A 26,393-nucleotide genomic window follows, 5' to 3' on the forward strand; every position below is an offset into this window, starting at 1 on the left:
GACCCGGGTAGCTAAACAATATACACAGAGCGAGCAGCAGCTTCCAGCCTCCCTGTGCTAGCAATGGCCTGACAAGGGTGACAGCGATGATAGCTCTGGTACCTGGGGGGAGGGGTAAATGCCCCCAATAACTGGCTACTTCTCCCCCCCCCGGCCTCCCGCCAGCTCAGACTCCAGTTTGTCCAGCTCCAAAGCTGACTACAAATCCCAGAAAAGTCACTCCAACTGACGGGCGGCATCACCCTTCACCCACTGAGGGCCATCCACAAATAAGGGGAGGTGCTGGCCCATCTCCTCCTCATCCAGGGAACATCCCAGTGAACCAGCACATTTTCCCCGCTCCCGCTGTACTCTCTGTGTAATGGCAGCCACGAGCAGTATGTGTACAACACTGGCTTAACTAAAACCAGGCACACAGTTAATCTTACATCCCTGCCTCTGCTTTTAATCTTTGCCTCAACTTGCCCAGCACTCTGCTCCATTTTGAGGACAGTTTTATTACAATCATGCAATAGAGGAGACCATTCGGCCCCCAATGTCTTACTGACTCTTTAAAGAAGCCATCCAATTAGTCTCACTGGCTAGTCTGCAGAAGTAGCATATATCAATGAGATCAAAGGTTATGGGGAGAAAGCAAGATTAGGCTATTGGTAAGCCATGACCATAATGAATGGTGAAGCAGGCTCAAGGGGCCGAATGGCCTCCTCCTGCTCCTATCTCTTACATTTCTAACAGCCCATATTTCTGCCCCCATTCAATTTGCTGTCATTATGGAGCGCCCTCTTTAAAACCGACACAACAAAATAACTTGCATTTATATAGCACCCTTTATGACCAAACACCCCATACTGATTTCTTTAACTCTTTCACTGGATATGGGGGTCACTGGCGAGGCCAGCATTTATTGCCCATCCCTAACTGCCTCATTAAGGTGGAGGTGCCTTCCTAAACTGTGGTCCAGATGTAGTGTAAGCACTCCTACAGCTGTTAGGAAGGAAGACTCAGGGTTTTGATCCAGACATAACAGGACTTGGGCAATATCCAGGTTTGGGCTGGCAAGTAACATTTGTGCTGAAAGATACCAGGCAATGACCAAGAGAGGGTCTAATCATTTCCCCTTGACATTCAATGGCATTATTACCAAATTCCCACTATCAACGTCTGGGGGTGTGGGTGTTTACCATTGACCAGAAACTGAACTGGACTCACCATATAAATACTGTGGTTACCACAGCAGGTCAGAGACTGGGAATCCTGCGGCGAGTAACTCACCTCCTGACACCCCAAAACCTGTCCATCATCTACAAAGCACAAGTCAGGAGTGTGATGGAATACTCCCCCCTTGCCTGGATGGGTGCAGCTCCAACAACACTCAAGAAGCTCAACATCATCCAGGACAAAGCAGCTCGCTTGATTGGCAGCCTAATTACCAATTTAAACAGCATCAATGCACAGTAAGAGCCATGTACACCATCTACAAGATGCAGTATATCAACTCACCAAAGCTCCTTGGGCAGCACCTTTCAAACTCATGACCTCTACCATCCAGAAGGACAAGGGCAACAGATACATGGGAACACCATTACCTGGAGGTTCCCCTCCAAGCCACTCGTCATCCTGACTTGGGAATATATCGGCCATTCCTTTACTGTCACTGGGTCAAAGTCCTGCAACTCCCACCCTAACTGTACCATGGGTGTACTTACACCACACGGGACAGCAGCACTTCAAGAAGGGAGCTCATCAGCACCTTCTCAAGGGGCAATTAGGGATGGGCAATAAATGATAGCCTAGCCAGTGATGCACACACACTGTGAAAGAATGAATAGGAAAACTAGGGGATAAAAGTGAGGGTTTGGGACATCACAACAGCGAGTGCACGACCAGAAACACATCACTGGCAGGAAAGCTCTTTGAAGCAATTTGAAGTGATGTAAATACAAGCCTTCCTCTCTGTCTGCTCTGAGTGTGCAGAGTAGAGCTGATAACTATGGGACTTTCATTCCATTTCTGAGCTTCTCAATGACCAGGTCTGGTTCACACTGCAGAGTTCACAGGTGCAACGTCCCGCACCTTAAACCTATGTCCCTAGCACTTGACTTTTCTACCCTAGGAAAGAGCATCTGACTGTCCACTCTGTCCATGCCACTCAATCTTGTAAACATCTATCAGGTCACCCATCAACCTCCACCGTTCCAGTGAGAACAAACCGAGTTTCTCCAACCTCTCCTCATAGCTAATCCCCTCCAGACCAGGCAACATCCTGGTAAACCTCTTCTGTACCCTCTTCAAAGCAACCACATCCTTCTGGTAGTGTGGCAACCAGAATTGTACACAATATTCTAAATAAGGCCTAACTAAGATTCTGTACAGCTGCAGCGTGACCACTCAAAGCCCCGACCAATGATGAATGCCTTCTTGACTACCTTATCCACCTGCATTGCCACATTCAGTGATCGGTGGACATATACGCCCAGATCCCTCTGCCTGTCAATACTCCTAAGGGTTCTACCATTTACTATTTCATTAAACTCCATCTGCCAATTCTCTGCCCAAGTCTCCAATCGGTCTATATCTTGCTGTATCCTCTGACAATCCTCTTCACTATTGGCAACGCCACCAGTTTTTGTGTCATCTGCAAATTTACTGATCAGACCAGCCACATTTTCCTCCGAATCACTTATATATACTACAAACAGCAAAGGTCCCAGAACTGATCCCTGTGGAACATTGCTAATCACAGCTTTCCATTCAGAAAAACATCCCTCCACTGCTACCCTCTGTTTTCTATGCCCAAGCCAGTTCTGTAAAAGTAAAGTTTATTTATTAATTACTCAGAAGTAAGGCTTACATTAACAGTGAAATGAAGTTACTGTGAAAATTTCCTACTCGTCACAATCTGGTACCTGTTTGGATCAATGTACCCTAACCAGCACATCTTTCAGAATGTGGGAGGAAACTGGAGCACCTGGAGGAAACCCACGCAGACACGGAGAGAACATGCAGACTCCGCACAGACAACGACCCAAGCCGGGAATCAAACCCAAGTCCCTGGTGCTGTGAGGCAGCAGTGCTAACCACTGTGCTACCATCCATGTTGCCAGCTTTCCTCTGATCCTGTGACTTTACCTTTTGTACCGGTCTACCATGAGGTATCTTGTCAAAAGGCTTTTCTGAAGTCCATGCACAAGATCATTAAGATGGGTTCAGGGGCTGTGGGGAAAATGACTGGGAATTGGGATTAATTGGGAAACTCTTGGAAAAGCCAGTACAAGCACAGCAGGCTGAATGGCCTCCTTGCTGTACAATTCCTTCATTCTCTGAAAGCATGAGCGAAGTGACGTTACACTTACATAAATTTCATCAAACTTGCCGAAGTCCATGGTTTTGAACCTGTCGATGGGCGGCCGAATGTACTCGCAGTACGCACTGTTCTTCACCAACTCCAGCTGCCGCACACAGGACACGTACGCCAGCCGAGACTGGATTTCTGCCATATCTGGCACCTAGAACATATCAGAGCAAGACTGCGCTACACACAACCTGTAATCAGAATCACAACACATGCACATCAGCCTTATCGGAGCCCTAGGCTGCACTGGCGGTCTGAACACACTGTGACCATAGGCAGGGATACTTCTGCTAACAGAACGTAACGCATTCCAGCAAAGGAGATAATGCCATAATGGCAGGAGACAGAGAGGGGGAACAGGAGGAGAACAGAAAGCAAGCATGAGTGTTAATTAGCACAGCGAAGAAAGGTTGAGCATTAACATTACATTTCTGACTACACTAGCTTATTTCTACATGAAATTCCCCCATTTGATCATCAGCAACATTGAATACAGGTGGAAATTTGAGCAGCATGGTAATTCTTCATTCATTTTCCCCAACTCTTGTTACAAAGAGTCAGAGTCTCTGAAAACAACAGGGGCTGACTGAGACTTGCAAGGTGACTGCACTTTCCATCAATCACAGAGGGGTACGGACTCTCTCCCTCCCTGTCAGTCACAGAGGGGTACGGACTCACTCTCTCTGTCCGTCAATCGTAGAGGGGTATGGGCTCTCCCTCCCTGTCAATCACAGAGGGGGGCAGAGTCTCTCTCTCTCTCTCTCTGTCAATGACAGAAGGGTACGGACTCTCTCTCTGTCAATCACAGAGGGCTTGTGAACCCCTTTATGAATCATGCAGAGAATCCATTTATAATGATGAAGAACGTGCAGCGCTTTGCATTTGCTGAGTTTGTGCCTGCTTCTCTTCACCATCCTCTCGCTGCCAAAATAACATTGAGCAATATCACTTGGCAATATCTTCCCGTCAATACATGGCAAATTTGTAATAAATTGGAATGGCAGCAATGCTGTTCAGCACCCGTCTCCCTCAATCATCACCGGCCATTAATTCCTCTCCCCCTTAGTAATTTATGTCATTATTAATTATGTTGAGTGTTGGATCACACTCTGGAATCCAATTCATCACCCTTTGACAGTGATCACACCTTTTCCAATGTACTGAAGGCCTGTACATATGAGAGAGAGAGAGAGAGTGAGAGTGTGTGTGTGTGTGTGTGTGTGTGTGTGTGTGTGTGTGTGTGTGTGTGTGCGCGTGCGTGCCTGCCTGCTAGAGAAGGAAGGGAGAGGGAGAGAGACGCAGAGACTCCGGCCACAGACTGAGCCACACAAAAGGGCAGGACAGAGTGAGAAAATGGGAGGAAGATAATGAGTGGGAGGTAGCAAAAGGACAATGCGATGGTACTCTCTGCAATTCGGGAAACACTCTGAGAACAGACATATCGCAATGGCAGGCGGTACACCCGTCACTGATCTGGCCTCCCAAAGAGAGGGACATGTGAAAGACTCCCTGGAGATGGCAGGGCTGGGGAAATGAAGCCTCCCTCACATTCTGCACCCACATCATACCAACATCAAGCTCTCAATGTGAGTGCAAGTGTTAAATTGCTGTAGAACAAAACCTCCCTGCCTGCATGATCACAACACGGCCCAAGCAACAATGGGGAAATCATAAGCAAAAATGCCAATCTTAGCCCCAAGGAGGCATTTCTGCTCTTTGGGATTAGGCAGTGAGTGGGAATGTCCTCTGAAATTTGAACAGATGTGCGCACTCGTAAGTGTATGGAAGCGGGGCCAGGAGGATGGACAGATGTGCGCAGATGGAGTTGCTGGGTAGCTGTGGATTAGTGATGAGAGATGGAAGCACTTTCTTTCCCAAATTCTCCCTCACTGCAGCAGCCAATTACTCCTTCACAAAAGCTCACTCTGCAATGCACTGAGAAACAGACTTTGCTGCCAAGTTTCCTACTTTAACTTTCTCTGTCCAAGGGTTTAGGCGTTTCCAAAGCAACCACCATCCCGAAAGGCTGTCTCCATAGTTACTGAGCTCAGTCTCATCCCTGCTGCCCACATCAATGGCAATGACGGTTTTGGCGCCCATGGTTTTAGCGATGTCAGCTGCAATGGTAAGAGAGAGAGTTCATTCAACACCGGAGCTGGCCAGGAGCCCAATATTCCACATTGTGCAGCGCACCACAAACTCGCCAAAGAATAGCCCCACAAACACTGTCTCTGCTAGGTTAGTCCTCAAGAATCACAGGACTGCCCTCGCACCGCGCCCAAGACCGACACGAGAAAAGTCCATTCTCATTACACTGTCAATCTATAGCATTGCACTCCACTTACCAAAATCTGCTTTCAGCAAGAAGGTAACAAGTTAGCAAAGCAGCACTCGCACTGGTGTTTATAACAATTAAAATATTCTACCAGTACACAAAATTTAAACCGCAAATCTTTGCGTGAACCTCTTCAGTGAATAGAGAACGCCACACTGAATGACAGATATTTAAGACATTAATACAAGGCAGTAATCTCATCCACTACTTACAACTGTGGCAAATCTAACTCGACAATCGTTGTACTGCGATGCAAGATGCAGATGGGGGGTTCTTTATTATGCTTAAAGTTTATTTATTAGTGTGAGAAGTTGGCGTACATTAACACTGCAGTGAAGTTACTGTGAATATCCCTAGTCGCCACACTCCGGTGCCTGTTTGGGTACACTGATTTGGCATGGCCAATGCACCTTAACCAGCATGTCTTTTGGGCCTTGGAAGTAAATAAGGGCGGAAAGGTTCAGTGGAGAGGTGCGGGGGATGTTTTTACACAGAGGGTGTGGGCCTGGAATGCACTGCGAAGTGAGGGGGTTGAAGCAGTTACATTAGCCACATTTAAGACTTATCTTGATAGGCATACGAACAGACAGGGAATAGAGGGATATAAGCGGCTCGTTTAGATAGGTAAACGTGATCGGCACAGAGTTGAAGGGCTGAGGGGCCTGCTCCTGTACTGTACCGTTCTTCGTAACCAGAGCACCCGGAGGAAACCCACGCAGACATGGGGAGAACGCACAGGCTCCGCACAGACAATGACCCAAGCTGTGAATCGAACCCAGGTCCCTGGCACTGAGACAACAGTGCTACCCACTGTGTCACTTGGGAGTTAGGGGACATAATATCACGGTCGATATTTGCAGAGATATGTACCATGATGTGTGATGGTCTATGAAGAAACAAGAATATTTGTGAAGTGATGATCCACAATCAAACAGGCAAGTCATTTCTAGAGCAAAATGGGGAACACAAAATGTGGCCACTGCAAAGTTTTACTGCAGAACTATAGGAATGTGGTCAGAGATAAGGAAAATTGTCACGTCTGACCAGTGAGGCCAATGTACACAGACAGCTTCTATAAAAGTGAGGCATGACATATATAACAGAACTGGGATATAACACGCTGTCTGAGGGGGAGCAATTAGACAAACAGATAACCTATAATATGTGACAAGTATGGTGGTGTAGCCTGATGATTAAAAGAGCTAAGTCTGTATCAGGCTAAAGACTGTGGCAGCAGCAAAGAACAGGATGTGCAGCGATGGAATAAGCACAGGAATTGACTGGCTGTTGCTGTGCCTGAACAGACAGCAACTGAACACAGATCACTGTGTGTTGTGTTCCTGAGAGAATTACAACCTCCTGACAGAGGCACGACTCTCAAAATCCATGGCCAAAAGGATACTGATTGATTAGTGACCGGAAACATGATCAGTACCTGCATGATCTCTACAAGAGGAGGAGACAAAGTGACCTCGGCAGCAGTAACCTGGGATCTAGCACTGTAGAAAAAGCAGTGAGACCCCGGGTCTGGGACTGAGCGAGACTGGAACAAAGCCCATCAGGAGGGAACCTGATCAGTTAACTCCACCACGAGTAATATCTCTAAGTTTGAATTGTGCTATTTGTGGAGTTTTGATACCTTGAGAATACTTGTACATATAACAGAGTAGGTTAGAGATTAGTTACTGTGTGTAATGAAGTAATTCAGAAGTTGTGTATAATGAAGTATGATGCCTGGTGTAATTTTCTGCTAATGTGCAATAAGGGAGATTTGAGACAGCGCGGTGGCACAGTGGTTAGCATTGCTGCTTCACGGCGCCAGGGACCCGGGATCGATTCCCGGCTTGGGTCACTGTATGGAGTCTGCACATTCTCCGTGTCTGCGTGGGTTTCCTCCGGGTGCTCCGGTTTCCTCCCACAATCCAAAGACATGCAGATTAGGTGAATCAGCTGTGCTAAATTAGCCCTCAGAGTACCCGAACAGGCACTGGGAGTGTGGCGACTAGGAGAATTTCACAAACTTCATTGCAGTGTTAATGTAAGCCTTACTTGTGATGAATAAATAAATAAACTTTAGATTTATTGTATGATAATTTGAAATTTTGAGGTCCTTTGTCAAAGTTTGAAGGTGAATGTGGAAAAGTAGCTGACGGGTGGGGGGGGGGGGGGGGGCGGAGTGACATTGACAATTGTTTACACCAGTACATTTTATACATGGGGGGGGGGCAGCAAAGTTGACAACATCCAACAGTGCGGCAATGCCATAGCGCATGTGACAGGGTCCAGTGATGTGGACAGCACATGGCAAAGCAGTCAATCACATTTTAAGCATCTTAAGGTTAACGTTCTGGGTCCAACTCTGAATTTATTTATTAGGAATTTGGTTGCCATGGTGCTAGATGTGACAGAGGGTTGGGAGCATGCCTGCATTGTGAAAGATTTGTCCCGTCTGGAAGCTGGGATGTATCACTGCCTTTCAACACATTCTTATTGTATAAACACCCAACTACACGTGACCATTTTTAAAGTTACTCTCTTTACTGTTATACAGATTTTCATGATTGTGCCAATGGTCAATATTATATCTGACAAATTCACTTTTAACAAGTATTGTGGTTAGTTTTTGAACTGTGAAAATGCATGGACTGAGTTGCACAATGCTGAGGTAGGAAGTGTGTTTATGCCCAACATGTCAGCCAGTCCAGATACCACCCCCCCCCCCCCCCCCCCCAACTCTCCTGCCCTTGAACTAGTCCCAATTTCACCCCCCCCCCAACCCATGAACCAGTCCCAATAACCCCCCCTTCACCCTCCTGCCCATGGACCAGTCCCAATAACCCCCGCTTCACCTTCCTGCCCATGGACCAGTCCCAATAACCCCCTCTCACTCTCCTGCCCTTGAACCAGTCCCAATTCCACACCCTCTGCCCCCCGCCCATGAACCAGTCCCCATTCCACCCACCCCCACCCATGGACCAATCCCAATAACTGCCCCCTTCACTCCCCAGCCCATGAATCAGTCCCGATAATCCCCCTTCACTCTCCTGCCCATGGATCAGTCCCAATTCCACAATCCCCTCCTGCCCAGGGACCAGTCCCAATACCACCCCCCCTCCCTTTCACTCTCCTGGCCATGGATCAGAGCTGATACCCTCCCCCCCCGCCTTCATTCTCCTGCCCATGAACCAGACACGATCTCCCCACCCCCTCTCTCACTCTCCTGCCCATGGAACAGTCCCAATCCACCTCCCCACCCCCACACACACCTGTCCATGGATCAATCCCGATACCATCCCCCTCACCCTTCTGCCCAGGGTTGACTCAAGGACAACACTACCACCATTCAACATTCCCACTCAAGGCTGGAATCATTAATGTCTCAGTGGTATTATCGCTAGACTAGTAATCCAGAAACTCAGTAAATGTTCTGGGGACCCGGGTTCGAATCCCACCACGGCAGATGGTGGAATCTGAATTCAATAGAAAATATCTGAATTGAGAATCTACTGATGACCATTGAAACCATTGTCGGAAAGACCCATCTGATTCACTAATGTTCTTTAGGGAAGGAAATCTGTGGTTTACTAGACCCTTTCAGAGGAAGTTAAGAATCAAAAACATTGCTGTGGCTCTGGGGTCACATGTAGGCCAGACTTCCTTCCCTAAAGGGACATTAGTGACCCAGATGGGTTTTTCTGATAGTCGACGATGGTTTCATGGTCATCAGTAGATTCTTAATTCCAGATAGTTTTTATTGAATTCAAATTCCACCATCTGCCGTGGCGGGATTCGAAACCAGTCCTCAGAGCATTGGTTGAGTTTCTGGATCAATAGCCCAGCAATAATACCACCGGGCCTTCTAGAATACCTATTAGCATGGGGATTATCAGCACTTCAGTGGGAACAGGATCTAGAATGAAAGAGGAGTACCTCCAAGATAAGGCTGAGGACAGAGAGAGCTTGAGGAGAGAAAGAAAGAAGGATGCAAGCTTGGGCAAAGGCAGGGTGGGAAGGAAGGGTAGGTCACGGGCCTGGCAGGGGAAGGGGGTTGGGGGTGTGGGAGGAGTGGGCCCAACAGCAGGGGGGTGGGTTCTGCCAGGGAGGGGAGGAGGTCTGGGAAAGAGAAAGGTATTATTTAAAGAGAGGAGGAAATGGGGGCGAGAGCGAAGGTGATAGCTGGAGCAGTGGCCAAATGTGCAGGTGAATGGATACTGTTACAGAGGCCATGTCACACAGCGGGGTATTGGGACAAAATCTCTGCAAGAGACAGGAAAATGAATGGGAGTCAAGGTAATAATTACCATCATTAATCACCTCATATACAACTGTACACCCCCCCAACTCCCCTCCCACTCCCCCATGCATGTTCACCTCCTTCCTACTCCCCATATCCCATCCCTCCACTCCCCCCTCACACCCTCTACTTCCCCCTGCACGTTCACCCCCCCGCCTCTTCATGTTCACCTCCCCTCTCTCCCCACCTCCTGCACGTGTACCTCTGTCAGCTGACTCTACATGAATGCCAGAGGTTGGTGTGTAATGTGACCCCACACACCATGTGGTTTATTCATCATTGACTCAGGTGGATAATGTTCAAATCGTGCATCTGCAGCAAAGGTTTTGCCAAATTCACTCTGATCACTGTTTGGCGTAGGTGCCTGAGTGAATAAAGATGATTTGGTTCTGAGCAGCCAGTCGATGCGGAGAGAGAGGGTAATCAGCACAGAGTATGAGCTGACCAGGAACCTCCTGCCTCAGTCAGGTGGGCCCATGGCACCCAGCCCATTTCAGCAGCTGGTATTTTTCACCAATGGTTCAGGACTAAGGGCAGGATTTTCCAGCCCCCCCCACCCCCATGGGGATCGTAGTTGGGGGGGGGAACGACACTGAGCACTCAAAGGTCCGCTGACCTCGAGTGGGATTTTCCAACCTTGGAGCGAGTGCAGCCAGAAAATCCCGTCCAAAATGTCTCATGCTCACATCGGCATTACCCGGAACTAGGAATTCCGCCAAGGAACTGGTCAGGATTAGATCAAATTCAGAGCTTCAAACAGCTTCACTTTGGGGCCATAACCATTGTTTAAACCAGTGCTTTAATGGCTGAATACTGAGTCCATTAACTCGACGGACTTTGCTTACGAGCAGCTTATCTAGGTCTCACCTTTGGCCTCTTGCTATTCTAATGTCACATACTTGCCTGGCAGGTTGTTGATGTATCCTCCATCCATGAGCAAGTGTCCATCCTTTGGGTCACAGAGAGGCGGCAGGTATCCCGAGAGGGACATGCTAGCTCGCACGTAGCGCCAGAGCGAGCCTAACCACACGAGGAACAGATGCAGTCAGCGGCCTAGAAGAGCACAGGTATGCGCGACCCACTACCCTGCCCCACTTCCTCAGCGCAAGCCGCGTGCCTTTGTGCGGAGGGGTGGAGAAGGGGAGGTCACAGCATTCTACTCACAGGCCTATGGAAATCTGCACAGCAGCACCGACACGGCAGCACCAAGTCCGCTGCCCCCTCCCCCGGGGGTTAATTTGAACTCAACTCGTCAGGTAACTGCTCCTTTAAACTCTACAATAATCAGGACAGCTCAAAATCACTGGTTTAACGTTCACTACAGTGGAACCTACCCAGCTGCCATTGTTAATATTAATCAAAGCACTTCCTGCAACCAATATCCCACTCACAAATTAACACTTAACTGTATCTTTCTCTGTAACTGCCTCCAGCCCTCCCCAAGTTTGCATCATTCTGGTCTCTTGCATCTCCCCCACTATTTGTGACCCTGCCTTTAGCTGCTGAGCTCTGGAATTCCTTCCCCGGGGCAGCATGGTGGCACAGTGCCCTGCTGCCTCACAGCGCCAGGGACCTGGGCTCGATTCCCGGCTTGGCTCACTCTGTGTGTGGAGTCTGCACGTTCTCCCAGTGTCTGTGTGGGTTTCCTGCCACAGTCTGAAAGACGTGCTGCTTAGGGTGGATTGGCCGTGCTAAATTCTCTCTGTGTACCCAAACAGGCACCGGAGTATGGCGACTAGGAGATTTTCACAGTATCTTCATTGCATTGTGAATGTAAGCCTACTTGTGACACTAATAAATAACTTTACCCATCCCTTTGCTATTTAAAAACCTGCTATTTTGACCAAACCACCAATCATCTATCCAAAACAAAGGGGAAGTTTGGGAACTGTTGGCAACAATATATAATCAAGAGGAAGCCTGTTCGCTATCAGCCATGTGCTTGATGTCTGTAACCTCCATGTGCTCTGGGACATTCACTTTGTCAAAGGCCCTACACTAATACAAGTTGCTACCTGGTTCAGTAATGTCCTTTAGGGAAGGAAATCTGTCGGCCTGGCCTACAATGTGACTCCAGGCCCACAGCAACGTGGTCGAGTCTTAAATCAGAGAACCCCTACAGTGCAGGAGGCTATTCAGCCCATCGACCCTGCACCGATAACAATCCCACCCAGGCCCTAACCCTATAACCCCGCATGTTTACCCTGCTAGTTCTCCTGACTAAGGGGCAATTCAGCATGGCCAATCAACCTAACTTGTACATCTTTTCCCCTCTGAAATGGCCTAGCAAGTCACTCAGGTCAAGGGCAATTAAGGATAGGCAACAAACGCTGGCCCAGCTAGCGACGCCCATATCCCGTGAATAAAAAGTAATCTGTCAGGAGAATTCGACTCAAGGTTGATGGCACAGGGTAGGATTCCACTGTAAAGCACTAGCAATGTCGGGTTAGGCTTATTTACCAGTGTATTTTACGAATGGCTCTCTGACAGTTAAAGGAGCGTTCATTTCCCAAACTGCTTCCAGTCCGACAGGATGTCACTACTGACCAATTGAGAATTTGGAAGTGGTAACAGGACCTCAGGAATCAGACCAAGCCAATGACTAGCCAGTGAAGCTGTGTCTGCCTGTGTGAACCCCACCCCCTTCACTCGATGCTGTGCAGATTTGAGAGATTGACAGCGTGGCTGCCAATGTGCAAAGTGGCTCCCCACACAAGACTTATCCACCTCCAGCCTATTCCTGGGCGGGAGGGCAATAAACCTTCGTAGAAAGGACTTGGTTCAGAAGGAAAGAAAGCAGCACCAATCATTCAATTGCTTGACACAGAATGCACTTTCAGCCAATTACTGGTACTTACAATCTAATTGGTGTGAAGGATGGAACCATTTACCACTGCTGGGGTGTCCAGTGTTTAATCTTTGCAACTTTCAGGGACTGTGACAGAACCCGATATTCAATATCAAAGGGGTTTCGAACACACAGATGCTCAATTTCCTTCCGAGGCCCAAGTTTCCAATGTCCCTGCCTGGCCAGTGTAGATAGGAAGCGATTGTATTGCTGACCTGGGACATTGTTAACATAGCAGCCATCCACAAGCAAATGCCCGTCCTTGGGGTCACAGAGAGGAGGCAGATAAGGCACGTAAGATGCGCTCGCTCTGACGTAACGCCAGATACTGCCTGCTGGATGAAGATGAAGAGTAAGAGTACGAACGGCAAGGGCTGAACAGCATGGGGGGGGGGGGGGGGGGAGGAGGGAGTGGTTTGGGGAGGTGGGTTGGGGGGAGGGAGAGAGAGAGGAACACAGGGCCACAGAGGAGAAGCATGATCGCAGCATCAAGAACAAAGGGAACCACTCCCTGGGGAGTCAGAACAGCAACACATGTGGCAGAAAATTCCCTGTAAGCCTGCTAAACATTTTGACAATCCCGAGAGTGGCTGAAATGGCCAGTGGAAAACTAATCGACATTTTCGACAGACCAATAGAGAGTAAAAATGAGAAAGCAGCAGTATAAGATTGTAGGGGAGGAGGGGGGGGGATGCTGGCAGGAGACAAAGTTAGATTGGTTTTTACTAAAAAAGAGACACAGGCAGGCATGGTGCGTTGTGGGAGGGGGTAAGGAAGAGGACACAGCAGATGCTAAGAGATGAAAAGCTACATGGGTGGGGATTGAAGAGAGAAGGTATACCCCTAATCTCCAGGGGTGACTTTGATTGGTGATGTGGTTAACTCGCTATGATTATCTTTAAATCTTTCTGCAAAGTGAAACGCTGTGAGATGGAGAACCTGGTCCCACAGAATCTAACAGTATGCCCTCACCTCAAACCCACACTCCTTCCCCTGCACTCCAACAATGCTTCTCTTCAAAGAGTTAGCCATTGCCAGTTTTAATAGGTCCCATCCTGTTTATGAACCCTTGTGGTTCTTAAATCTCTCCTGCACCCTCTCCACATCCTTCTGAAAGAAACCACCTCACGAACAATAATCTAACTGCGTACAGGCAGGTTTAGCATTGGGATCAAAGAACAGGCCCTTCGGCCCTCCAAACTGTGTCGATCATGCTGCCTGCCTAAACTAAAATCGTATGCACTTATGGGGTCCTTCCATTCCTATCCTATTCATGTATTCATCTAGTTACCCCTTAAATACCACTTTTGTACCTGCTCCCACCCCCACCCCCTCCCGGGCAGCGCGTTACAGATATGCACCATCCTCTGGGTATCGCCTCGCACATCTCCTCTAAGCTTTTCCCCATGCACTTTAAACCTATATCTCCTAGTACTCGACTTTTATACTCTGGAAAGAGCACCTGATTATCCACCTATCCAAGCCACTCGTAAATCTTGCAAACCTCTATCAGGTCACCCCTCAACCTCTGTCATTCCAGTGAGAACAAACCAAGTTTATCCAACCTCTCCTCATAGCTAATCCCCTCCAGACCAGCCAACATCCCGGTAAACCTCTTCAGTACCCTCTCCAAAGCATCAACATCCTTCTGGTAGTGTGGTGACCAGAATTGCACACGATGTTCCAAATGAGGTCTAACTAAGGATCTGTACAGCTGCAGCATGACCTGCCAATTTTTACACTCAGTGCCCTGGTCGATGAAGGCAAGCATGCTGTATGCTTTCTTGACTACCTTCTCCACCTGCGTGGCCACTTTCAGTGATCGGTGGACATGTATGCCCAGATCTCTCTGCCTGTCAATACTCCTGAGCGTGCTACTATTTTCTGTATAATTCCTACGTGCATTGGACCTTCCAAAGTATATCAATAGGAATTAGAACAGATAGGCGCTTGATGGCTGGCACACATATGATGGGCCGAATGGCTTTTCTTTGTTCTGTATAACTCTGACCGCAAGCACTTCGCTTTGGTACACAAGCTCCCAGTTATCACACCCGGGATCCCACTAGCAACTTTACCGACTTGTCTCTGTCTTTCTTTAAAAAAGATACTTGTGTGTAACTTTACCCCATTACTGATCTTAAATTTTACCATTTAGCGTTAAGTGCCTCTCAATCTTCCTCCCAAAAGTATCACACACTTCTCCACATTGGATGGATCAGATCTTCTCAGGTATTCCTGCTGAAGTCCTCATCCTTATTTCTGTCTCGTTTGTAAATGTCGACAGGTTGATACTGTGCAGCCCCTATCCTATTCATGTATTTGTCTATTTGCCCCTTAAATACCACTATCGTAGCTGCTCCCACCCCCTTCCCGGGCAGCACGTTCCAGACACCCACCATCCTCTGTGTAAAGAACTTGTCTCGCACATCTCCTCTAAACTTTTCCCCACGCACCTTAAACCCATGTCACCTAGTACTTAACTTTTCTACCCTAGGAAAGAGCAGCTCATTATCCACTCTGTCCATGCCACTCAATCTTGTAAACCTCTATCAGGTCACCCCTCAACATCTGTCATTCCAGAATACTTTACTCTGAGAAAAGCAATATTTTATCCTGGGCAATGTCTCGTATGGTTTGGAGATTTCTTTGGCCACAATCCTGAAACAACCTGTAAAGTTGATTGGTTATCTCACTGCTGTTTGTAGGACAGTGCACAGCACTAGCCAGCTGCTGTGTTTACCCCACATTTCAGTCCTGGGGTGTAAAATCCCTTTAGGATGTAATCGGCATCGCACATATGTGATTTATGTCCTTCTGTATGTTGCCTGGTATGGAGGGTATTCGCTATGAGGAGAGATTGAATAAACTGGGATTGTTCTCCCTGGAAAGACGGAGGCTGAGGGGGCGACCTGATTGAAGTTTATAAAATTAGGAGGGGTATGGATAGGGTGAACAGTTGGAAGCTTTTTCCCAGGGCAGAAATGACCATTACAAGGTGGCACAAGTTGAAGGTAATGGGGGCAGGGGGAAGGTTCAGTGGGGGAAGTTTTTTTCCACATAGAGAGTGGTGAGGGCCTGGAATGCGCTGCCAAATGACGTGGTTGAAGCAGGTATGTTAGTGACATTCAAGACTTATCTGGATCGGCACATCTACAGACAAAGAATAGAGGGATACAGGCAGTTGGTCGAGATAGGACAACCTGATCAGCGCAGACTTGGAAGGCCGAAGGGCCTGTTACTGTTCTTTGTTACGTAGGGAAAAGCAGATCTCTAACTGAGCACCATCCCGGGTTTTAATATTAACAGGTCTTGAGGTTGAAGTGATTATGGAAAGTGATTTCAGTCTTGATGTTAAGAGGTTGATGAGGTACACGAGTTCAATTTCTAACCAGCGTCATGTGCAATATCAAGAGTTGCCATTCCTGCCTGTTGCTGTCTTTAGTTAGTATCACAGGAGCTGCTTACAGGGTTAAGCACTCTGCTGCTTTCCATTGAATACCATGCAGAGATCAGGCACTCATTCATTTTCCTGACTTGGTTAGCAGGGTCAGATTCTGTTTTACTGCTTGGGCTGTCGGTTCCACAGGCTTAGAGCGAATGATCCTCCTGGCTCACTTAGAGTTGTTTGAAGGACGTGTAACAGATTGAATGGAACAGAGTTTGGAAGATGCAGAACATTCAATAAATGTCTTTGACAAAATCCGTGCCCACCACCACCACCAACAACCCCCTCCTTACACACCCACACCGTGCCCCCCCCATGCTAACCCCACACATCCATGTGCCCACACACACCTCCCCACCCCCCCCCCCACCCCCACACACACACACACCTTCCCCCCACCCCCACACAGTCGATCTGAAAGCCCCTGAATAATAACTTAAACAACCACGTACACAATTCATACTCGGTGACCTCGCCACTGCTCCAGTTCCCAGCTCAGTGCATCCAAACGCAATGTGTTCATGCAATGCAGCTAAGCTAAGTGTGCCCCAGGAGAGCTGGAGATTGGCAGAGGCCAAAGCAAGGCTGAAGGTTGCTGGAAAAGCCCACCGGTTGCCCCTTTGAGGGGAGGGTTGCTGCCAATGCCCATCATCCAAGCCAGCACCCGTCTGGATAAAGGGCAGCGCAGCTGAGGCAAAGTGAGAGACTGTGCGTACAGGCTGGGTAAACCTCCAAACGATTTTCACAAGGATGATTCAGGAAGCATTGGTTAAATGAAGAGCAGACTCATCCGATAAATTTCAGATAGATAATGATCATTTTGAATATATCTACACAAGGAAGCAGAGAGGGCATAGAGCGATGGAACATTTCACCAGAACACTCTTGTCAAGAGGCTTTTTGCTGTTTTAAACACCTGCAGCTCTTCATGTCAATTCCCGGCTTGGCTCACTGTCTGTGTGGAGTCTGCATGTTCTCTCCGTGTCTGCATGGGTTTCCTCCGGGTGCTCCGGTTTCCTCCCACGTGCAGGTTAGATTGATTGGCCATGCCAAATTGCCCCGTAGTGTCAGGGGGACAAGTGGGGTGGATACATGGGCCTGGCTGGAATTGTTGTTGGTGCAGACTCAATGGGCTGAATGGCCTCCTTCTGCACTCCGGGGTTTCTATGAATGTGCAGGCAGCGAACATACCGGCTGAAGAAAGAACCACTGGAGGTGTCAACTGCACTCACCTGTGTAGTGTAGCTGGGCCAGAGATGAAGCAAGTTGGGTGGAATGGTGCTCATACTATCTCTGATAGAGCATGTGCTCTAAAGTACAGAGGTGGGGCAAGATGAACTATGCTGCTTGTAGACTCAGTTCTTCATGGTATTAGCAGAGTAGACAGCCTCTATCAGGTTAACCTTTCTAGTAACGCTATCGTCTGCTTTGCATTCTCCTCCAACCTGCTCACTTTGGGTTCAGAGTCTTCACAAACTGTTCCAGGGCTAACAACTTTTCACCTGAAGCAGCCGTTAAGAGGAATGCGCGTCCTTTTGAGACAGCCCAAGGATGGTGCGGCAGGCTGAAGAGGAGCCGGCTACTGGGTAATCAAACTACATCCTTACAATTCCACAGGGTAGGTCGCAGAGAGCAGGAGGCAAACTAGAATGGGTTTCAGGGCTCTGTCCTTTCACAGCTGGATGGGTACAATCCAGTGGCAAACATTAGCTGGAAAGATCTGCAAACTTGAGCGGAATCCTTTGCTCTGTGGGTGATTCCGAGAATACTTCCTGACCGCATCATGCCAGTTTCTAGGTTGAAGGACACCTGAAGCAATCTGCATCAGGATGCGGTGGGGTTCACATCCAGGCCTTTGTAACCTGCATCCCAATTCACAGCCCAAACTCTGCACCACCTCCAGACAGGACGTCCCAGTTAATGCGAGCTAAAACACTCTAATGGCAGTAAGCCGGGTGAACCTGGGCAATCGAGCTCCAGGGCTTTCGATCCATGTATCCCATCCGCTCCCGGCAACAGGAAATATCACCTTTATTAATGAGTGGGATTGAGGTGTTGGGGAATCACGGGCACTGCAAAAGTCTGTGTGGGAGTTAGGCCCAGATAGGAAAGGTCCTTGACAATCTCAACGAATTGGATGAAGGGGTCCGACGTAAGGACACTAAATCGACTGTTGACGCAAAGATAGGTCGGAATGTTGTCCGTGAGGAATGTAGACAGGCAGATAGTGTATAACATAGGCAAATGGGAATTTGTCCACTTAGCAACAGAAAGCCACTTTACAGTGTCCCTACAGTGCAGGAGGAGGAGGCCATGCAGCCCATCACCAAGAACAATCCCACCCAGGCCCTATCCCGTAACCCCACATATTCACCCTGCTAGTCCTCAACATGGGGAGGCAATTTAGCACACGGTCAACCTAGCGCAGCAACCCCCCACCAACCCTCACCCCGCCAGTGCAGCACTCTCCAGCCTCCCCCAACCACCCCCCCCCCCCCCCAGTGCAGCACTCCCCACCCACCCCTACGACGGTGCAGCACCTCCCCCTTCCTCCCACACTGTGCAGCACCTCACCCCTTCCCCACACGGTGCAGCCCCTCCTCCCCTCTGCCCACGACAATGCAGCCCCTCCCCCCCCACACAGTGCAGCACCCCCCCCCCCCCCCCACCCACACAGTGCAGCACCACCCCCACCCCCACCCCCCCCCCCCCTCCAGCATACGTCAAATGATTTGGATGTGGTGAGGTTTCCCCAGTTGGAATCTCCTCTGTTGACAGGAAGTTGCCAAAGACAGGAATGCCACAGACCAGTCGACAATATAGCTCTTCTCACTCTTTGATCTACTAGTTTGGAGACTGGACGCTGGTCATCCATTGATGCAGCATTTTCCGGGTATTTCTGTTCTCACAGCGATGAGTTAACATGCTTCCAAAGCACAACCCAGGCTGGGTAGAAGCCGCTCTGTCCTCCTCCTGATCTTCCCATCATGGTACCTATCCAGCTAGGAAATGGGCCAGAATCTACTGTCGCAGGTTCAGCTCTGCATACACCTTATCCGCCACTCCTCACAAAACTCAGTGCATTCCTGGCTGGGTGGTGTGGGACTGCCCACATCTCTACATGGCAGCAGGATCCGTACATCCAGATGCAGCAAGAAGTCTCACAACACCAGGTTAAAGTCCAACCAGTTTATTTGATAGTAATCCCACAAGCTTTTGGAAACGGTGTTCCTTTGTCAGGTGCGTGGAAGGTTCTTACTGTGTTTACCCCAGTCCAACGCCGGCATCTCTACATCCAGATACCCCAGCCACACAACTGCGGAACTGGAGCTCAAACTCTTTACAACTCATTCTGTCATGATATGACATGGAAGGGCATGCTACTTGGGTGGTGTAAAAGGCATATGGGACACTTGCCTTTATCAATTGAGGCACAGATTACAAAAGCAGGGAAGTCATGTTGGAGTTGTATTATTGAACAGTGGTTAGCACTGCTGCCTCACAGCGCCAGGGACCTGGCTTTGATTCACTGTCTGGGTGGACTCTGCACATTCGGGTCTGCTTGGGTTTCCTCTGAGTGCTCTGGTTTCCGCACACAGTATAAAGATGTGCAGGTTAGGTTGATTGGCCATGCTAAATTGACCATAGTTTTGAGGGGATTAGCTGGGTAAATATGTGGAGTTATGGGGATAGGGTGGGATTGTTGTCAGTGTAGGCTTGATGGGCCGAATGGCCTCCTACAGTATTGTAGGGATTCTATGATTCCAACTTTGGTGAGGCCACAGCTAGAGCACTGAGCAGTTCTGGTCGACTCATTATCAGAACGATGTGACCACACTGGAGGGGGTGCAGAGGAGATTCACCAGAATGCTGCCTGGGGCGAAACATTTCAATTACAAACAGAGGTTGGGTAAACTTGGGTTGTTTTCAATGGAGCAGTGATGACTGAGGGCGACCTGATCGAGGTGTACAAGGTTATGAGGGTCATGGACAGAGTGGATAAGGGGCAGCTGCTCCCCTTAGTTGAAGAGCCAGTCACAAGTGGACATCGGTTTTGCTGAGGGGATTTGAGGTGGAAGGTTTAGAGGGGATTTGGGGAAAAATGTTTTTACCCAGAAGATGACGACGGCCTGGAAATGCACTGCCTGGGAGGGTGATGGAGGCAGAATGCCTCGCAGGGTGAATACGTGGAGTTACGGGGATAGGGCCTGGATGAGCACTTGGCATGCCATAACATTCAGGGTTATGGGCCAAGTGCTGGCAGATGGGGTTTGTTGGGAGGTCAGGTGTTTCTTGCGCGCCAGGGCAGACATGATGGGCCAAAGGGCCTCTTCCGGATGATTCTATGGTTTAAAACACTTGCAATACAATTGGCCATGTCAGAACACAATGTAAAGAGCTGGTTGATACTGGAGCCAGTTAGTAACCTAACTGCAAGTCTGCCCGTACTAGTGGCGCTACATGCCGATCTAAAAGTGAATTCAACATGGAGTGATATGGTCACTAAACAAAGCCTGCAATTAATGAGGTGTGATTTGTCTTACTGAGTACAACCTGCTTGCGATAAAACGGGATGCTGAAACTAGACGCTGGTGCCACAGAGCGATGGATGAGTTTTTATATAGCAGTGGTCAGGAGAAGCAGGAGCCCAGGGAGCCAAAACTAAGAGTTCACTCCTCCTGTGGGAGCAAGCCACGGGATAGCTTCGAGATGGAGGAGATTCTTCAGCAATCAATCTGCAATAAACTGAATGGCCTACGTCTAATTCATTCACCGTCTGTGTCAGTTCCCCTTCTGTCACTGCAGAGGCTGGCACTGGGATATCTTATGTCCTACGGAACAGTAAGGAGACACCTCACTGAAAGTTCTTCAGCACTTGCATTCCGCACAGATGTGGAGTCGGAGCCCAAGGTTACTTAGAGGGGTGCGTCCCACCCTGCGTTGGTGGGACACTGAACAGAGTGTGAGCCCCCCCAGTGGTGGGAGCGGGCTGGCTTACCAAGTGCTCCAGGTTACTCGTTAAAAACTGATGGCAGCCCAGATGGAAAACATCTTGTTTTAAAGGGATACGGTGACTCCCTATCCTCTCTGACTGACATCTGTCAGGAGAGAGCTCTCTACCTTAACGCTTTCTCAAAATAGATGGAGGCTAGCCAGCCTGACACCCAACTCTGCTTGTCAGGGATTTAAAAGATGGAAAAAAGAGAAGGAGACTATTAAACAGCCCATGAAATAAACCCGTGTACACAAACTCCAAATGGCTTGGATGGAGGGGTGGGGTATACATGATTTACTTTTAAAATAGAAAGCAAACTAAAACCTTATTCTGAACATTAATCTTTCTTGACTAATACTTACCGCAGTAGTTTTAACAGATTGCATAATTGACAGGTAAAACTAAACATTTGATTCAATGTGAGGAAAGGGTAAACTAAAAAGGTTAGTCGTAAAGTAATGGGGAAGAAAGGGAAGATGATAGAGGGAGCAAACGCTGTGTGTAAAGTTATCCCTAGATTAACTTTGGGTTAATAAAAGCAGTTATGAATTGGATAGTGATTGTTGACGATGTTATGAAGCAATGCCACCACAATGAGACAAGGAACCAAAGCTGAGAGAAGTGGCAGCGGGGAGGAAGGAAGGAAGGAAGGAAGGAAGGAAGGAAGGAGGAAAGAGGAAAGGGGGTAAGGACACAAACGAGCGTTACACACCACAGTACAACCTCCACTCTCAAGGGCAGGGCAAGCAATTGTGGATAGCAATGTCCCGGAGTAGCTCAGCTTAGTAACGGTGACAGAACCAGATGGAAGTTTTAACACAAGGAGGACCGAGGCATCACAGTCCCCCCCCACAAAAATCCAGGGATTCGGACTGGGGGAAAACAAAACACTCAAAAAGAAAAATCAAAGGAAAATAGAAGCAGCCAGGCGTGCGGGTCCAATTTGAAGAGAACAGAATGGATTCTCTGTGCTGTTAAGGCTCCATCTGCTTCAGTTCAATAAATGGAAGTTAATGAGAGAAAGAAAACACTCCACGTCATCAATAAAGAGGAACACCAAGTTAAACACCTTTAACTTCAGACTCTGAACCTTGAGGCAGTCAGCAATTTTCCTTCCAAAATTGAGATATTTAAAGAAAAAATCTGGCATTGCTTCTTCGGAGATTAAATGGACACATGGTGGTGATGAGTCCAAGACTCAGTCAGTCTCTCTCTGCTTTAGCTTATGCCAGGTACAGAGATTGGCTGTAAACAGCGGGCCACACTGTGGGGCAGACACTGGGCTAACCTGCTGGCTGGCGAGGGTGTAAGGTTTGAATTCAGATGAACATGGGGAGGTAGGGATGAGATAGGTCACTTCCGCTGGTCAGAGAGGAGCCAAGAAACTTCCGCATGTCGTTCTGGGTAAGTGGCTCTGATATTCTCTCACATCGAAGTATGGATCTCAGTAAGGAGGCTACAACACCAATTAAAAGGGCTGGCACTGCATTGAAATTGTCAGGCGGCTGATACATGACCAAGGGTCTGCAGCCAACTCCCATACAAACAACTCACCATAGGTCCTGTAGTGTAAAGCAGGCATTAATTGGCCTAGACATGGCCATTCAGCCCATCTAGCTCATCCTTCCACACATTCCCGTGACAAGAAGCCTGTTAAATAATTACAGAGTTTGTGTTCCTGGGGAGAGTTTGGATAAGGATAATTCACTTTGATTAAAGGAAATGTGAGTGAAAGGTAATAAAGGAGTGTTCCACTTTAAAGATAACGATTTAATGATCATGCAGAGCTCTTGATAAACCAGTGATCCTGTTATTGTTGGCAATGTCACCTATATACTGACCACTCTCAAAGCAGATAACCACTGAGGCGCAGAGACACTCAACACACTGCTTTGCATTTTCTCACATTTTATGCTGCAAAGTTACTATGTCTGCCTGTGCACGCATGTCATTCCCACAGCAACATGTATTTCCCATGCCAACACATGCCATTCCTCTGGCTATCCGCCCGTTTGCGCCATTACTACAGCAACCCAGTCGCGTGGCTGCCCACCCCGTGTGCTACTCCCTCAGCAGCTCATCCTTGTGTGCCCCTCCCACGCTTGCCTGCCGAATCACGCACCCCTTTCCCGTGTCATTCCTACCCCTTCCTGCTGTCTCCCACCTGCCAGAATCCCATGCCTCCCTACTGCTTGTCCCTCCATCTGCACATCACCCTCACTGCCCCTTGCCTCCCCCCGGCGCCTCACTGCCCCTTGCCCCTCCCCCGCCTCACTGCCCCTTGCCCCACGTCCGCACCCCCCAGCGTCACTGTCCCTCGCCCGCCACCCCCCCCCCCCCCCACGTCTCACTGCTCCTCGCGTCTCACTGACCTTCCTCCACTAAGCCTCACTGACCCTCCTTCCTGTGAATCACTGCCGGATTTAACGTGCAACCAATTAAAGACCAACCCCAGCGCTGTTACTGTGACAGGACAACATCAGCAGGATCACTTTGCAAAGAGTTTTTGCAACGGCTACAAGATCACATTGCTGAAAGAGGTGGATTTAGTAACTTAATGGTTAGAGCAGTAGCATTTTAAGATGTTAATTTCCTGGTCCAGGTACATCCAAAGCAAAGACAGATTTACAATGACAATTCCATCCCGACTACCCTGCCTCTACCAAGATCTCTGACCCAATGGCCACTGATACTGAACTGCGGTACGATATCTGTCAGATATGGGGAGACAGTGGCACAGTGGTCTTGTCACTGAACTAGCAATCCAGAGACCCAAGGTAATGCTCTGCGGTTCGAATCCCGCCACAGCAGATGGTGGAATTTGAATTCTACAAAAAATCTGGAATTGAGAGTTTACCAATAACTATGAAACTATTGTCGATTGTTGGAAAAAAAACCCATCTCGTTTCCTAATAGCCTTGAGGGAAAGAAATCTGCCATCCTTACCCAGTCTGGCCTACATGTGACTCCAGAGCCACAGCAATGTAGTTGACTCTCAAACGCCCTCTGAAATGGTTGGGTGAGACACTCAGTTCCAGGGCAAAGGGGAGGTGGTGGTGGTCTAGTGGTATTATCACCAGACTATTAATCCAGAAACTCAGCTAATATTCTGGGGACTCGGGTTTCAATCCTGCCACGGCAGCTGGTGGAATTTTAATTCATTAAAAATATATGGAATTAAGAATCTACTGATCACCATGAAACCATAGTCGATCACTGGAAAAACCCAACCGGTTCACTAACATCCTTTAGGGAAGGAAATCTGCCATCCTTACCCGGTCTGGCCTACATGTGACTCCAGAGCCACAGCAACGTGGCTGATTCTCAACTGCCCTCAGGCATCTAGGGATGGGCAATAAATGCTGGCCAGCCAGCGATGCCCACGTCCCACGAATGAATAAAAAATAATAAATTAGGGATGGGCAATAAATGCAGAAAAAGGGACAGAAACTGGTGACAGAATGAGTTGTTATCTGTACAGACATCTGGGGAGATATACTGCAGTAAACTGCGCTGGAACCTTCACTTTGGCTCACAGTGCATTCCAACCTAGAACTTGAAGGTACAGGTTCAATATTTTAAATCTACTCCATATTTTGCCAGTACTGTGCCCTGTTTATTGTTTAAGCTATTTCACAGGATGACAGCTTGCTGCAATAGTAACTCCCAGTCTTTTGTAATACAGTCAGCCAAACACTCAATGGCGTGTCCAGTAACTTACCCCCCTCTACATTCCCTTCCCTCAAACTCAAAGGAACCCAAAATCAGTGCAAACCTCCAGGAGTCTATTATACTCCCATAGGGAGCAGCACGGTGGCACAATGGTTAGTGCTGCTGCCTCAGTGCCAGGGACCCGGGTTCAATTCCCAGCCTTGGATCACTGTCAGTGTGGAGTCTGCACTTCCTCCTCGTGACTGCGTGGGTTTCCTCCAGGGGCTCCGGTTTCCTATCACTGTCCAAAGATGTGCAGGTTAGGTGGATTGGCCATGCTAAATTGCCCCTTACTGTCCAAAGATGTGCACGGTAGGTAAACTAGTGGAATAAATATATGGGATTAATAAAGGCCTGAGTGGGATGCTGAGTTGGTACAGACTCGATGGGCCGAATGGTTTCCTCCTGCACTGTAGAGATTCTATACAGTGTACAGGAATATCTCCCAGCCGTTTGGTTCGCTTGGCTGCCCACTATCAAACTCTGAGCCGAAAGTTTAATCCCAGAGCTCTCCGTGCTTCCTTGCAGGAGCAGCAATACTGCGAGACTCCCACCACCCCCTCTCCCCACCCAAGACTAGCGCTGTTCAGAGCTCCCCTACCATGTCCGTGGCAGCACCAGTGCAGCAACGATCAGGCTTCTGCAGAGTGAACAGGTATGGGTGTCAATTGCCTCCATCCCAGGAAAACCCCTCCATCCCTAATATGTGAGCTCACTAGGGTGACACTCAGCCAAAACTGCAGCACCTACACCATGGAATCATAGAACCCTACAGTGCAGAAGGAGGCTATTCGCCCCATTGAGTCTGCACCGACCACAATCACAGGCCCTATCCCCATAACACGACATTTACCCAAGCTAGTCCCCACGATACTAAGGGGCAATTTAACATGGCCAATCCACCTAACCTGAACATCTTTAGGCTGTAGGAGAAAACCAGGGCATCTGGAGGAAATCCATACACACAGTGACCCAAGCTGGGAATCGAACCCAGGTCCCTGGCGCTGTGAGGCAGCAGTGCTAACCACTGTTCTGCCCACTGCCCTCGTCCATCAGCTGGACAAACCTCAAGAGCGCTCAGCAGTGAAAACATGCCGAGTTATTTAACTCTGGAGAAACTATGATGGGATCATCACCACTTGATGCTGACTTGCGACTTTGAAAATCAATCCTCTCAGGACATGGGTGACCGCTGGCAAGTCCAGCATTTATTGCACAGCCCTCGTTGGTCTAAACAGAACTCAATGGCTTACTAGGATGCTTCAGAGGTTAGCCGAGAGTCAGCCATGTTGCTATGGGACGGTTATGTAGTCTCACAACACCAGGTTAAAGTCCAACAGGTTTATTTGTAGCAAACGCCACTAGCTTTCGGAACTGGCTGTTCCTTCATGTGGGGGAACTCCCATCCA

At 48.6% G+C, this 26,393-nt stretch overlaps 1 protein-coding gene across 2 annotated transcripts in view; it reads right to left on the reverse strand.

The window, feature by feature from the left end:
- LOC145339760 (patatin-like phospholipase domain-containing protein 6) overlaps positions 1 to 26,393 on the reverse strand; it is a 77,942-nt gene that overhangs the window by 15,721 nt on the left and 35,828 nt on the right. For both annotated transcript variants that reach the window (XM_080184288.1, XM_080184287.1), the window contains exons 18-20: positions 10,885 to 11,001; positions 5,321 to 5,469; positions 3,354 to 3,506 (exon numbers count right to left, since the gene is read on the reverse strand). In XM_080184288.1, coding sequence (XP_080040414.1) covers positions 3,354 to 3,506; positions 5,321 to 5,469; positions 10,885 to 11,001 — 419 coding nt within the window. The remainder of the gene's footprint in view (positions 1 to 3,353; positions 3,507 to 5,320; positions 5,470 to 10,884; positions 11,002 to 26,393) is intronic.

This window comes from Carcharhinus amblyrhynchos, unplaced genomic scaffold, assembly GCF_965287045.1.
Source record: "Carcharhinus amblyrhynchos unplaced genomic scaffold, sCarAmb.v2.hapA scaffold_660, whole genome shotgun sequence".
Classification (NCBI taxonomy): Eukaryota; Metazoa; Chordata; class Chondrichthyes; order Carcharhiniformes; family Carcharhinidae; genus Carcharhinus; species Carcharhinus amblyrhynchos.